Here is a 13,722-nt window from a genome sequence, read left to right on the forward strand (position 1 = left end):
AAGCGGATGCTCTACCGACTAAGCTAAGGAGGCGAGGGTCACCTCTCCACACTGCAATGTCCACAAAATTCAGTCCAATGAACTCTGGATACGCATTGCGGATCCCCCCAAATACCGCAAGAGAGAATGGAATAGCCTTCTGCCGGAATCGAACCGGCGACCTTCCGCTTACTAAGCGGATGCTCTACCGACTAAGCTAAGGAGGCGGAGGTCACCCGTCCCACAAGACGCAAAGCGGGACTCCAAGTGACCTGGAAAACGGAGTAACAGCTGGACGGTTCAATGCAGTGCACGGGTGTGTCGCACACTGTTCACAGAGGGGCGAGCAAGTGAACTACTCACATACATGACACGAAGCGAAGGAACAGGAGACGGGGTAGTTGAGCATTTAGAGGGATCAGCATTATGCCCCCAGATCCCAGCTCACTGAACTTTGTGGAGAGCGCGGTCTGGACGGGTGACCTTCGCCTCCTTAGCTTAGTCGGTAGAGCATCCGCTTAGTAAGCGGAAGGTCGCCGGTTCGATTCCGGCAGAAGGCTATTCCATTGTCCCGGGGTATTTAGAGTGATCTGCGCTGCATCTCCAGATTCCTGCTGACTGGACTTTGTGAACAGTGCGGTCTGCAGAGGTGGCCTTCGCCTCCTTAGCTTAGTCGGTAGAGCATCCGCTTAGTAAGCGGAAGGTCGCCGGTTCGATTCCGGCAGAAGGCTATTCCATTCTCTCTTGCGGTATTTGGGGGGATCCGCAATGCGTATCCAGAGTTCATTGGACTGAATTTTGTGGACATTGCAGTGTGGAGAGGTGACCCTCGCCTCCTTAGCTTAGTCGGTAGAGCATCCGCTTAGTAAGCGGAAGGTCGCCGGTTCGATTCCGGCAGAAGGCTATTCCATTCTCGCTGGGCGTTTTAGGTATGATTTGTAGCGCTGTACTGTGCCGTGCGTTTGCCCTCAATCCCCAGACAACTCGCTGGCTATACGCTTTGCTGAACCCCTCTGGTCGCGGCTATTCAACGTGGACACGAGTATAGGAATTGTTCTAGTGGCCAGCATTTGATTGTATGCATATCTGCTACACAGGGTGGACGCCGACAAGCTTAACTGGCACTGCGCAGCTCGTTTCCCAGAAGAACGCTGGCTTTTCTTGGGCTTCTGCTCGTGTCAGTGCGAAGAGCGTAGAGAGCAAGAAAGCAGCAATCAGCCAATTGCTTCGACCAACCAAGAAGCATAAACAGCTCACAACAGCCTCTTAAGGGTTGGTGGCCTAACGAGCGCCAGGCGATGGTAATCTTTAAGTTAGAAAACTTTCATAGAAAAGCCTTCTGCCGGAATCGAACCGGCGACCTTCCGCTTACTAAGCGGATGCTCTACCGACTAAGCTAAGGAGGCGAAGGCCACCTGCCCCACAAGACGCAAAGCGGGACTCCCAGCGACCTGGAAAACGGAGTCAAAACTAGATGTTTCAACGCAGTGCGCGCGCGTACCACACACGCAAGTGAACTGTTCACATAAATGACACAGAGCGAAGGAGCAGGACGCGGGGCAGGTGAGCATTTAGAGGTATCCGCATTGTGTGTCCAGGTTCTAGTTGACTGAACTTTGTGGACAGCGCTGTCTGGACGGGTGACCTTCGCCTCCTTAGCTTAGTCGGTAGAGCATCCGCTTAGTAAGCGGAAGGTCGCCGGTTCGATTCCGGCAGAAGGCTATTCCACTCTCGCTGCGCTTTTAGGTATAATTTGTAGCCCTATACTGTTCCGTGCGTGTGCACTCATTCACCCGACAACTCGGGGGCTACATGCTTTGCTGAACGCTTTTGATCACGACCGTCCAAAGTGAAGACGAGTTTAGGAAGTGTCCTAGGGAGTAGCATATGGTTGTGTGCATCTCTTGTAAACAGGTGGGAAACCGACAAGCTTAACTCGCACTGAGCAGCTCGTTTGCAGAAGACGCTGGGTTTTCTTTGATATCTATTTGTCTCAGTGGGAAGAGCGTAGAGAGCAAACAAGCAGCAATCAGCCAACTGCTTCGTCCAACCAAGAAGAATATACAGCTCACAACAGACCCTCAAGGGTTTGTTGGCCAAACGAGCACCAGGCGTCAATGAATAGAAGCAGCTAGCCATACTTAACACAGGCTCCGAAGCAGGTCAAGTACCTGGAGCTCCGGTGAGTAGATGCATCCTACCTGTATTGTAAAGTGCAGGGACTTCAATGGCACTCTAATTGGACCTCTGGAGGTCCGTCCAGCTGAAAGAGTGCAAATAATATCTTATGAGAAATAAATCAAGTCACTACTCTAAGACTCGAAATAAGGCCGTCAGGCTGAGAGTGCCCGGCAGCAACCTAGGGTCTTAGGCTGGCTGTGAAGTTGGCACTGCAACCGAGGCGCTGAACCACTAGGGGATCAACGGGCAATCATAATTGTTATTACACTTCCTCCTGGAAGAGGGTTTGGCCCCGTATAGGAATAGTAGACCATCATTTCACATGTAAAGGTTATTTGAAGTTTTATGCGCTAACTGTAGCGTGTGTATATCGAGTGTGCGCCCAAATGGGTAATCAAGGAACCGATAAGTAGTGGCAGCTGAGAGCACTGTTTACTACATGTATAATCGTCGGCATAGTGCCTGCGAATGGGCTTTGGGGGTAGCATACAGGGCAGGAGAATCTGAAGATTAGTGGGTGTAAAATGTGAGGTCAATTAGACTCCACCCACTGTATGTTCCAACTCGTCTTCACCGAAGCGCTTCGTGCAAAATATTCGGTAATGCTTTAGCGGGCCAAGGTGCGGTGAACACAACAGCGAACGGGTGTCAGTTCCGTAATTGGTTGGTGGTCAATTATGCGCCACCCATCTAAGTATCTCCTCGCTTTCCTCACTTACCGGGCTTGCCAGCAACTAATGCTGTCGCTCTGCACACGTATCAGCAAGAGTCTGCTTTACAAAAGCAGACACTTGCAGAATCCTCCAACCCCCAAACAAATCTGGACGCATATGCGAATGCACCCCACAGTGGGCTTGCCGCCAATCAGAGGCTGCGCCCAGAATATGGGTTGTCATGGATAACTAAGCAAGTATGTTCATTTCTTCTATTGTTCAAGTTTATGTACAACAGAGGGAGTGGCTCACATGTATATAATCACCGGTTGCTTGACGGGTTTCCTCGCATTGCCCCCCTCTCAGCTAACTGGACTTTCGCTCAAGTGCTTTCTGGACGGGTCTATTTCTCCGCATTAGCTCACTCGGTAGTTCGTCAGCTTACTAAGCGGAACGGTTTCCGTTTGGTTACGGCGTAGGGCTGTATCATTCTGATTGTATGCAGTTCTATAGTGTCCTGTGCATGCGCCCTGAATTCCCGTTAGATCGCGGGCTACCTTCTTTGCTGGTCCTCAGTACAGAGCATTTCCAAGCGGAAACCAGTAAATGAACAGCAAAAGGTTTTAACTAGGAAATGCAGTCGCCAGCACTTGGCGAATTTTAGGGGGCAAGTCGGAGGCGTGTCTTCACGCCCTTCACAAGTCATAACTCCACCCCCCCAAAAAAAGAGATATGCAGCTTCTCTCAAGCATTTCACCGCTGCAGCCATATATATATATATATATGGGTTTCTATTCCACTGTCTCTATTCAATACGCGCTGTCGCCAGGTGGTCTGCGACGCGTCTTATGGTCTAATGTTGGTGCATTACAGGGAGAGGGTTGCGTAGTGAGCGCCCTGCCCTGTCGCCTTCCAACTTTCTATGAGACCTGCTGCCGCGGGCAAATGAATAGAGGCGGCAAAGCAGCGATAATCGTCTAGAGGGCATTCACGAGCTGAAAGGCTGCAACGTCATGCATAACCTTGTGGATTACTAGACTGCCACCGCCAAGCAGACCGACACGCCTCCCTGCAAAACGCAGCAACAGCACAATAACAAACGCTTTTCCCCTTCACACGAGCTCCTGCCGCCTACAAAGCAGAGGTAAGCCTCAGCACATATCGGGGAGGGAGTGAACTGCATAAATAATAACACTAATAATAGAATGGAAGGCAGAACAGCTGCAGACTCGATGGTGCGCGTTGCCTTCCAATTGAAGTCGTTTTCAGCCAAAGTCGGATCCGCCACAACACACGCCAAGTCGCCGGGCCGTCTGTGCGCAAACCAAAGAAAAACACCCAACAAACCAGCAGCCCCAGGACGTCATCTATGCTAAAATAAGCAATTACATAATAAATATATCTTATTTGGGTGCTGCAGCTGAGCTATGCGCTTGCACGGTAAGGGAAGGGTTTCGTGGAAGAAAGTAAAAGGGCCCTCGCTGTGTACTTCAAAAACTTTGTTGTTAATGGCTTACCGCCCGACCACTTCGTGCGGGATGGGCTGTCCAGACACCTCTTCAAACACTCTCTTCAACTCCAACACAGAATACCCACGGCCTGCCATCAACAACCGTCAGTGTCACGATGCGCTCAACACGATTCATGTGGATGTTACATAAGATATTTATACATGTATGTGCATTTGCATGTGCATACATGCGTGTATGCACATCAATATACATATACATATATATATGTTCATATATATACGTATATATATATATATATACATATATAGGGCGCATTGCAGGAATGGGTGGTTTTACGTTGTACCTGTCCCCAAGTTGTGTATGAGAAGAGTCCCTCCTGGAGCGTCAAGCAGTTTTTTGAGCGCAGCGAGATGGCCGGAAGCCAAGTCATCTACGTGCAAATAATCGCGAACGCCTGGAGACACACTCCACGCCACACATTTCAAATGCTAATGAAGTGCAATTAGCATTTTAGTGCACATGTCTTCACCCCTGTTTTTCAGAGCGGCAGAAGAAGCACACGCTGTCTACCTGTGTGAATTGTCTGCTGGGCCCCGTGCGCGGCCTGGGGTGTGAAGCGCCCGTACCCGTTCCGTCTGGGGTTTCCCAGTCATTTCCGTAAACTTGGAGGCACTTCTTTCTCCCCACAGCGACGTGCTGAATCACTGGCAGCAGATTATTGGGTTGATCAGGCGACTCGCCAATAAGGCCGCTGGGGTGCGCGCCCACGGGGTTGAAATACCGGAGGATGGATATCTTCCAGCTGTTGTCGGCGATGTAAACATCCTGCTCAGCAGAAGAAGAAAGACAAGCAGCCTTGGCCTACTATGTGAGGTTTCTCGGCAGCAGCATGCTCTTGGTGCAGCATTTTGGAGAGGTTAGTGGGAGTTGTAGGGGTGTAGATTCTAATGAATGTTGCAGTCACCTTAAGGATCTGCTCAATCATAAGTTTGGTTTGGCCGTAAGGGTTGGAGGGCCCCAGAGGGTCGGTTTCATTTATCTTTGACTCCGGTTTAGGGGCGTATACCGTCGCAGAGGAGGAGAAGACGAAACACTTCACGCCGCTGACGGTCATTGCCTGCGCTTTAGCACACAGGCTTAGCAAAGGTGTATTTGTCTCAGTGTGCACCATGTTGAATAAGAGAAGACACTGTTATGTGAGGGGTCTATTCAATATTATTAATACACAAAAACTTATTTTCTTGAAAAATGTAAGATGAAGAAGGAGTTTTTTAATTTAAAATTATATCTTTAGCATCATAAAATACAATAATTACTGGAATTTTACCCACACACGGAACTGTGTTACGTGTAGAGAGCAAGAGAAACTTAAGCATGATTAGAAAAACAAGGAAGGACCGGCTTGCCTCTAAAAGATTGCATGTGCCGCCGACGTTGTTCTCATAATAGCTCAGGGGCTTCTGCACCGACTCACCAACGGCCTTTAGAGCTGCACGGAAAGAGAGGAAAGACAGAGAAAAAGGATACTTTGTGAGGAAGTTCCACAGGACAGTCAACGCGTGCAGCACAGCAGGGGCAGCACCCGCTTTTAAACTCTACAGACCAGCATAATGAATCACTGCATCAATCCGCTCCTCCTTGAACAGCTGAAGCGTTTTCTGCTTGTCTTTCAGATCCAACTGAAGCAGCAAGGGACAGGCAAAACACACGCAAAGAAAAGGCAAATCGCAGGCAAGTAGTTAGTTAGCTCAAAGAAAAAAAAACTATTAGCACAAACCAGCCTTTAAAAACTTGAATGGGCACCATTCTATTGTTTGGCTTGCCTCAACAACGCGCAGCTGGCTGGCCGTAGCTTTTGTGATTTGTCTAATTCGGTCTTCCACTAGAGGAGATGCATTGGAGAAGTTGTCGGCTACGAGGACATCATAGCCCGCCTCGATGAGCTGAACCACGGTATGGCTGCCGATATACCCAAGGCCTCCAGTGCTGCAAAAGAGGGGAAACGAATGATTTATTCAACAATTAATTGAAGGATTAGCCGCCACAGATATGGAATGCGGCCGCCGTTAGTTGCTGGCGTGTATACTTAGTGCGAAACAAGGAACACCTGGGGAAGCTGCAGGCTTGACAAAGCTAAGAAACGACCAACTCCTCTGAACAATGCAGGTTAGGGGAAAACGCAGCCATTTAAGCAGAAGACAATGAAGAAGGGAATACGGCGAATATATTCGAGGTGTACCAGAGAATACGAAGACGTGAAGAAGGCGTCATTGTTGACGTAAGGAGGAAGCGGAAAGCGTCGGAAATACCAACAAAAAAATAAGTGAGGCGTCACCGATCAGCTCGCAGGCTCGGGTGTATGTACAGCTGGGCTCGGCAGCGTTGTCTGTGGCGCGGAAACCTAGCCGAGTGCCGTGATGTAGCTGCAAACAATAGCTATAACCCACGATTTGCTGGAAACATCTTGCAAAAAAACAATATTTACTATTTAGAACTCCTGGGCATACCCAAGATCAGTAGAATTGCTGATTTTCTACCTATGCGTTACAGCTTGACCGCCAGCCCCAACCCTGCAGAGCCATTGTTGTGCTAGTACGAAATTGTATTGTGAAGCATTCCTTCAAACATGCACTTAATTAGTTAATCTCTTTCATGCCTCTAGTTAATATCGTGTTCTTATTTAAGGGGTTCTTCTAGAGCTCCTTCCCTATTCTACTTCTCGGCAGTACTGTCACGGCTGCCGACACGCGCTTGCGGTAGACTGTGCCTGAATAGCATAGTGTCTGTCCGTTAAAAGTTGTTGCATTTCTGCTTGCGTACAAGTTGGATACTAAAGGAGAAGTGCGTGTGTAGCCATTTCCAGCAATATTGGCGCATGCATTGTAAGGGGGCTAAGTTATAGTTGCATCATGGGACTGCAGGAGTTGCAACAAGAAGAGCTGTAACTGGTGCATAGCGTCTCCGCAGTTTGTGCATTACCACTTGCTTGGCATTATTAGGCAGCTTGTTTTCAAGCAGAATTACAACGGTTGTCTACAGTGCTAAAAAAAGAGGGTTTCGTTATGTTTGCATCTGAAGGTGCCCTGCAGCATTTAGTTAGAACGAGGTGTATCGTAGCTCATGTCAGGCTGCCACGCAGCACTTCTTCCTTTATCACGGGTGTGTGTCTGCATGAGCTAGTTGAAGGATAAAAGCTCTGCCTTCGCTTAGCAGTTTTCTTTAGCCTGGCGCCGCCTTCCCTTTTCTCTTTTTATAATAAAGGGTCGTTTGCGTCTCTGTAGCTCCTGTAGTTTACCTTGAGCTATGCACTGAGAGCCCTGATGAAGGCTGGCTTTATGGTGTATTTGCAAACCCTTTCATCCGTTAGCCTCGCTCTTCGTCATTTAAACCATTTAAACATTTCTTTTTCAATTGCACTTACTCCCCTCCTCCTCGGATTCAAACGAATGGGATGTGCTGCCACTGAGAGAAAGGGTCTGCCAGGTGTAATGAGCATCTTCAGCCTTAGCTGAGCACCATTAGAGGCTGCAATAGCATCAAAATATTAATATTAATACATATATATATCTGTATATATATAGTATATATAAAAGAGTATGCTTGCTCTTTTGTATTCATAGCACTTGGAGCTCCTGTAGAAATACGATGGTGTATAATGTCTTGCAGCACTCTTCTTGTTAGACGGGGTAAGAGTGCTGCTTTCTTTTCTTATTTATTATAAATGAACAAACACAATAATCAATCGATAATCATTTGTTTATTTACCAGCTGCAAGCCTATGTTTTATTCTTACAGTGCAGGGAGTGGAGGGAGTTGAAGATAATACAAGGAGTTTATTATTATTACTATTATTTTTATTGTTAACTAATAATAGTAAATAAATATCATTATATCTCTTTAAACAAAGTAAATGTAAACCCTCTCCCTGAAGTTTCTGTTGCTAATGGATATACATATATATATATATATATCATTCAATATATTATTAGTCAGTCCCTTTAAGCCTTTAAACTACATTTAAAAGACATATTGTTAGGCTGCCTTGCTGCATTCACTTCCTTGTCTGCTTCATTATTATTATTATCTGCATGCATTAGCCTTGACCCAGCACTATACTACACCCCGTTCTTCTTTGCAGACACCGCCAGCTTAAATAAGTCTGAAGGCCTCTTGCAGCAGCTTCGTTTGAAGATATTTTCTCCTTCTACACTCCTTCAAGACTGTCGTGGTCACCACAAGAGAGGGTTTAGGGTTTAGGGTTTAGGGTTTAGAAGGGGAAGGTCTGGGGCTGCAGCTTTTAGTTGAGACATGCATAAAGACAAGCGTATAATAAATTAAAAATATATTGACATGCAAATGAAGAACAATAGGGATGGTCCACGGCTCGCTGCGGTGTATAGCCACCTCAGCATACACTGGATGCCTTCTCTATAGAAAAATGCCTGAAATCATAGAAACAAAACAATTAAAACAAGGGTTTAGGGTTTAGGGTTTAGGGCTTAGGGTTTAAGGAGCAGACACTTCGCCTTAGGGGGGCCCCTAGGGGCCCCTACAGACGGTAGGCTGGAGTGTCTTCTGCTGCTGCCTCCATGCTTATTTTTATTATTTATTTTTGCTGTTTATTTTTATTGTTAATTTAATCAAATTCAAAACCTGCGGCGCACACAATATCGACAGTTGCGGAGTCCGCTGAGACCCACCCAACCCTAAACCCTAAACCCTAAACCCTAAACCCTAATTCATACACTGTATTCTTTAGAGACAGAAATGTTTGCCTACCCGTGAGGGATAGATACAACAAATAGTTAAAGGTTGAGGGTTTGCTGCGATACATACTGTGCTGCCCTGCAGCTGTACTCACAGCAGCGCTGAGAGCAGCAGCAGCAACAGCTGCAATAGCAGCAGCTGCAATACCAGCAGCACCAGCGGCAGCAGCGCGTTCTAGGAGGGGCTTCTAGCTTCTGATGGAGGCCAATGATGTCTCCTGAGACACCCCCTCTAGCCGAAAGCAGCAGCAGCAGCAGCAGCAGCAGCAGCAGCAGCAGCCTCCGCAACAACAGCCTCAGCAGCAGCAGCATTAGCAGCAGCAGCAGAAGTGACAGCAGCAGCAGTAGAAGTGACAGCAGAAGCAGCAGCGTCAACAGCAACATTCCCAACAGTACCCGAAGCAGCATTGCGAGCAGCAGCAGCAGCAACAGCAGCAGCAGCAACAGCAGCAGCAGCAGCAGCAGCAGCAATAGCTGCAAACTCTTCAAGTCCCCCAGTGACGTGTTCCGGTTGCTGGACGACAAGGCAGCAGAAGAAGCAGCAGAAGCAACAGCAACAGCAGCAGCAACAGCAGCAGCAGCAGCAGCAAAGACACCAACAGACTTCAGCTGGGTGCCTCGGGGATCTTCATCTGCACCTGCAGCACCAGCCTCAGATCTTTCTGCTGCTGCTGCCGCTGCTTGCATTCGAGGGGGTTCGCCCCCCTTGCTTCACGCAATGCAGCAGCAGCAGCAGCAGCAGCAGCAAAAGCAGCAAAAGCTGCAACAGCTGCGGGATCTCGTACTACTTCTCAAGCAAGTGAGCCGTATCTAACATTTATTTTGTAGGGTTTAGGGTTTATGGTTTAGCATTTATAATGTGTTCTGCTGCTGTTGCTGCTACCATATCAATCACTTTGCTGCTGCTGCTGCTGCTGCTGCTGCTGCTGCTGCTGCTGCTGCTGCTGCTGCTGCAGTATTATACGACCCGCGTGGCCTCGCTGGAGCTGCGGGCGACAGCAGAAGCAGAGGCGCGACTATCAGCGGAGAGGACAGCAGCATTTGCTGCTGATAGGTCTTTCTTCCTGCTGCAGCAGCTGCAGCAGTTTAGCAGCAAACAGAAACAACTGCAGCAGCAACACCAGCAGCAGCAGCAAAACTTGCAGATGCTGCTGCAGCAGAAGCAGCAGCAAGATACTGAGATAAGAAACCTCCGCGCGGCCCTGCAAAAGAAGTCAGATGTGCAGCAGCAGCTGACGGCCCTTATAAAAGAGCACGCAGCAGCAGCCGCAGCAGCAGCAGCAACAGCAGCAGCAGCAGCGGAACAGGAAGCAGCAGAGGAGTCAGCAAAGCCCGCAGCTGCTGCTGCAGCTGCAGCAGCAGCTGCTATGGCAAAGCTACAAAAAGAAGCAGCAGAGCTGCAGCAGACGGAGAACCATCCAGAAGGCGACGGCAGCAGCAGCAGCAGCAGCAGCGAGCTGCCGGCAGCAGCAGCAGCAACTGCTGCTGCTGCTGATGAGGAGAGCGAGGTGCTGGCAGTACGAGAGCGACAGCTCGAGAGGCTGGCGAAGGAACTTGATCAACAGCACCTTCTCTGTATAGCGCAGGTACGGGCTTAGGGTTTAGGGTTTAGGGTTTAGGGTTTAGGGTTTGTTTGCATAGAGGCTGTAGTGTTGGGCGTTGAGAATTTGTGGTTTAGGGCATAGGGTTAATGGGTATTAGGGTTTAGGGTTCACATGTTAGGACTCGGGGTTTAGGGTTTAGGGTTTAGGGTTTAGGGTTTAGGGTTTAGGGTTTAGGGTTTGTTTGAAGGGAGAGGAGATCCAGCGGCTCCTGGGCGAGACAGAGTGCGAGCAGCGGCGGCGACGGGAGGCTGAGAAGGCAGCAGAGAGAGAAAAGAAAAAGAGAGAGGAGCTACAGACACAACTCAAGGTGCATTTGCTGCTGCTGCTGCTGCTGCTGCTGCTGTTGCTGCTGCTGCTGTTGCTGCTGCTGCTGTTGCTGCTGCTGCTGTTGCTGTATCTTCTGCTGCTGTTGCTGGTATATGTGTTGTTGCTGGCGTTGTTGCTCCGGCTCCTGCTGCTGCTACTGGATTTGGTGCTGTTGCTTCTGCTTACTCTGCTGCTGTGCTGCTGCTGCTGCTGCTGCTGCATTTGTTTGCTTTTGGCGGTGATGTTTGTGCTGCTGCTGCTGCAGCTGTCAGACAAATCGAGCCGATACAAGTCTCAGTTCAGCAGCAGCAGCGTGCCGGTGTCTTTGCGTCTCTCGCACAGCCAGAGCCTTGGCAGCAGCAGCAGCAGCAGCAACAGCAACAACAGCAACAGCAACAGCAACAACAACAACAACGACAGCAGCAACAGCTGCAGCAGCGACCGTCAAGCATTAATAGCAATCATGAACAAGGAACTCGAAGAGCTGATGCAGGCTGCAAGGCAGCAGCAGGCAGCAGAGGCCCAAAGGCGGTTGCTGCTGCTGCAGCAGCAGGAGCAGCAGCGCAATTTGCTGCAGCAGATGGCTGGACGCTGCAGATACACTTTGCTGCAGCAGCCCACCCAAACTGATGCTGAAGCAGCAGCAGCAGCAGCAAATGCAGCCGGGGGAGCAGCATGCAACACTGAAACAGAAGCAGCATCTGCAGACACACCAAGCCCCACAACAGCAGCAGAAGCAAAAGCAGCAGCACCAGCAGCAGCAGCAGGAGACAGCGGCAGGCAGCTGGCTGCCCCTGCATCGGAGGCCCTCCAGCCAAATCCACACGAGCTGCAGCAGCAGCAGCAGCAGCTGCTGCAGGAACAGCAGCGGAAGCTGCACGAACGGCAGCAGCAGCAGCAAGAACAGCAACAGCAGCAGCAGCAGCAACAAGAACAGCAACAGCCGCAACAGCAGCAGCAGCAGCTGGTGCAAGCAAATTTCTATTCTCTGTGGTCTGCAGCCCCAGAGGAGCCAGTGGATATACAGGTAATAGAATAGCAGCAGCAGCAGCAACAGCAGCAGCAGCAACAGCAGCAGCAGCAGCAGCAGCAACAGCAGCAGCAGCAACAGCAGCAGCAGCAGCTGCTGCTGCTGCTGCACGATACTTCGCCCTTTTTGTGGTGTGTGTTCTCAGCTACACCTGGACTCTTTGGAGGATGCGGCAGCAGCACTTCACAGCAGCAGCAGCAGCAGCAGCAGCAACAGCAGCAGGCACAACAGCAGCGAGATCAGCTACAGCAGCAGCTTCGAAGCTCTGGACCATAGCCACAACGAAACAGCAGCAGCAGCAGCAGCAGCAGCAGCAGCAGCGGGGGCAACTGCTGCGGAGGCGGTCCCCTGAAGGGGATTCTGTTGGGAGCACTCTACACAGACTGCTTACCAGTAGCAGCAGCAGCAGCAGCAGCAGATATGTCTGCTGCTGTCAAAACTGTGGCTGTAGTGTCCTAACCTTAAGCTGCGATGCTGCTGCCGCTGCAGCTCTACAGCAGCAAGAGCAGCAGCAGCAAGCTGCTGCTGCTTCTGCTGCCGCTGCTGCTTCTGCACCACTAGTATAGCATTCAAACAGCAGCAGCAACGGCATACACCGCCTGTTTTTTTCTCAACAGCTGTAGCAGCAGCTGCAGTATTACCTGTTGCTGCAGCAGCTGTATCATTGGGCTGTTGCTGCAGCAGCTGCAGCATTACCTGTTGCTGCAGCAGCTGTAGCATTGGGCTGTTGCTGCAGCAGCTGCAGCGCTCGTTGCGGCCTAAGACTTGTTTTCCTCCCAGTGTCTATTTGGTGTGCATCTATCCCCGCGAAAAGGTTAAGGGTTTAGGGTTTAGGGTTTAGGGTTTGAGTAAACCCTAAACCCTACGTGACAAGAGAAACGCCCCATACCTGCTGTCGCTGCTGCTGCTGCAGCAGCAGCGACAGAAATAAGAGTAGCACATACAGAGCCAGCTGCTGCTGCCGCAGCATCCGCATCCGCATCAGCATCAGCATCAGCAGGACGAGCAGCAGCAGCAGCAGCGGCAGCAGCAGCAGCAGCAACTACCAGAGTAGGGGCGCATCAGTGAAGTCTGCGAATCTGCAGCTGCTGCAGTTTTCTGTATCATGCGGCATTACTTTAAAGGCAGCAATGCCGCCGCTAGCTGCATATAAATCGATGGCTTGCTGCAGCTGCATGCAGCGCAGCATGCAGCGGCGTGCCTCCCTCTGCATGCGCGTTGTTGCTGGATGCGGATTTACGTGGGGCTGCAGCAGCAGCAGCCGTGGCTGTTTGCTGCGCTGCAGTGTATATACACTCCGAGGTGTTGTTGGAGCCGTAGGCAAACTCATTATATCTACGGCGCTGTCCTCGCCCCCCTCCTCTCCTCTACTTGTACTACTCATTCTGCTGCTGCTGCTGCTGCTGCAGCTGCTGCGGCTGCTGCGACTGCTGCGGCTGCTGCGGCTGCTCATGGAGGCAGTCTTAGGGGTGATTGAAGTAGGAGCGGGCGGCGGCATTGGAGGCTGCTGCTGCGGCTGCCGCTGAGGTTGCTGCTGCGGTTGCTGCTGCGGTTGCTGCTTACGTGGCTGCTGCTGCGGCGGCGGTAGCTCCTGCGGCGGCGGCTGCTGCTGCGGCGGCGGCTGCTGCTGCGGCTTCTGCGGCGATGGCGGCTGCTGGGGCGGCTGCTGCTGGGGCGGCTGCTGCTTCGGTGGCTGCTGCTGCCGCAGCGGCTGCTGCGGCTGCGGTTGCG

At 50.6% G+C, this 13,722-nt stretch overlaps 3 protein-coding genes across 3 annotated transcripts in view; 1 reads left to right on the forward strand and 2 right to left on the reverse strand.

The window, feature by feature from the left end:
• Positions 1 to 3,824: 3,824 nt before the first annotated feature.
• On the reverse strand, positions 3,825 to 5,399 carry EAH_00031830 (UDP-glucose 4-epimerase, putative; the record flags this gene model as incomplete). Its single annotated transcript, XM_013396014.1, has 6 exons — positions 3,825 to 3,882; positions 4,043 to 4,126; positions 4,331 to 4,412; positions 4,629 to 4,739; positions 4,912 to 5,110; positions 5,250 to 5,399. 6 exons carry the CDS (start codon positions 5,397 to 5,399, stop codon positions 3,825 to 3,827), a joined length of 684 nt encoding a protein of 227 aa, XP_013251468.1.
• A 3,860-nt stretch (positions 5,400 to 9,259) lies between these two features.
• Positions 9,260 to 12,343, forward strand: EAH_00031840 (hypothetical protein, conserved; the record flags this gene model as incomplete). Its single annotated transcript, XM_013396015.1, has 5 exons — positions 9,260 to 9,850; positions 10,008 to 10,637; positions 10,843 to 10,962; positions 11,227 to 11,988; positions 12,137 to 12,343. The coding sequence occupies 5 exons, from the start codon at positions 9,260 to 9,262 to the stop codon at positions 12,341 to 12,343; spliced, it is 2,310 nt and encodes a 769-aa protein (XP_013251469.1).
• A 690-nt stretch (positions 12,344 to 13,033) lies between these two features.
• The window catches only part of EAH_00031850 (hypothetical protein, conserved), a gene marked incomplete at both ends in the record, with an annotated part of 1,378 nt that continues 689 nt past the window's right edge, over positions 13,034 to 13,722 (reverse strand). Inside the window, one exon of the mRNA XM_013396016.1 lies at positions 13,034 to 13,711. Within this exon, the coding sequence (XP_013251470.1) occupies positions 13,034 to 13,711 (678 nt within the window). The remainder of the gene's footprint in view (positions 13,712 to 13,722) is intronic.

This window comes from Eimeria acervulina, genomic scaffold, assembly GCF_000499425.1.
Source record: "Eimeria acervulina Houghton genomic scaffold, Eah_scaff304, whole genome shotgun sequence".
NCBI classification, from domain to species: Eukaryota; Apicomplexa; class Conoidasida; order Eucoccidiorida; family Eimeriidae; genus Eimeria; species Eimeria acervulina.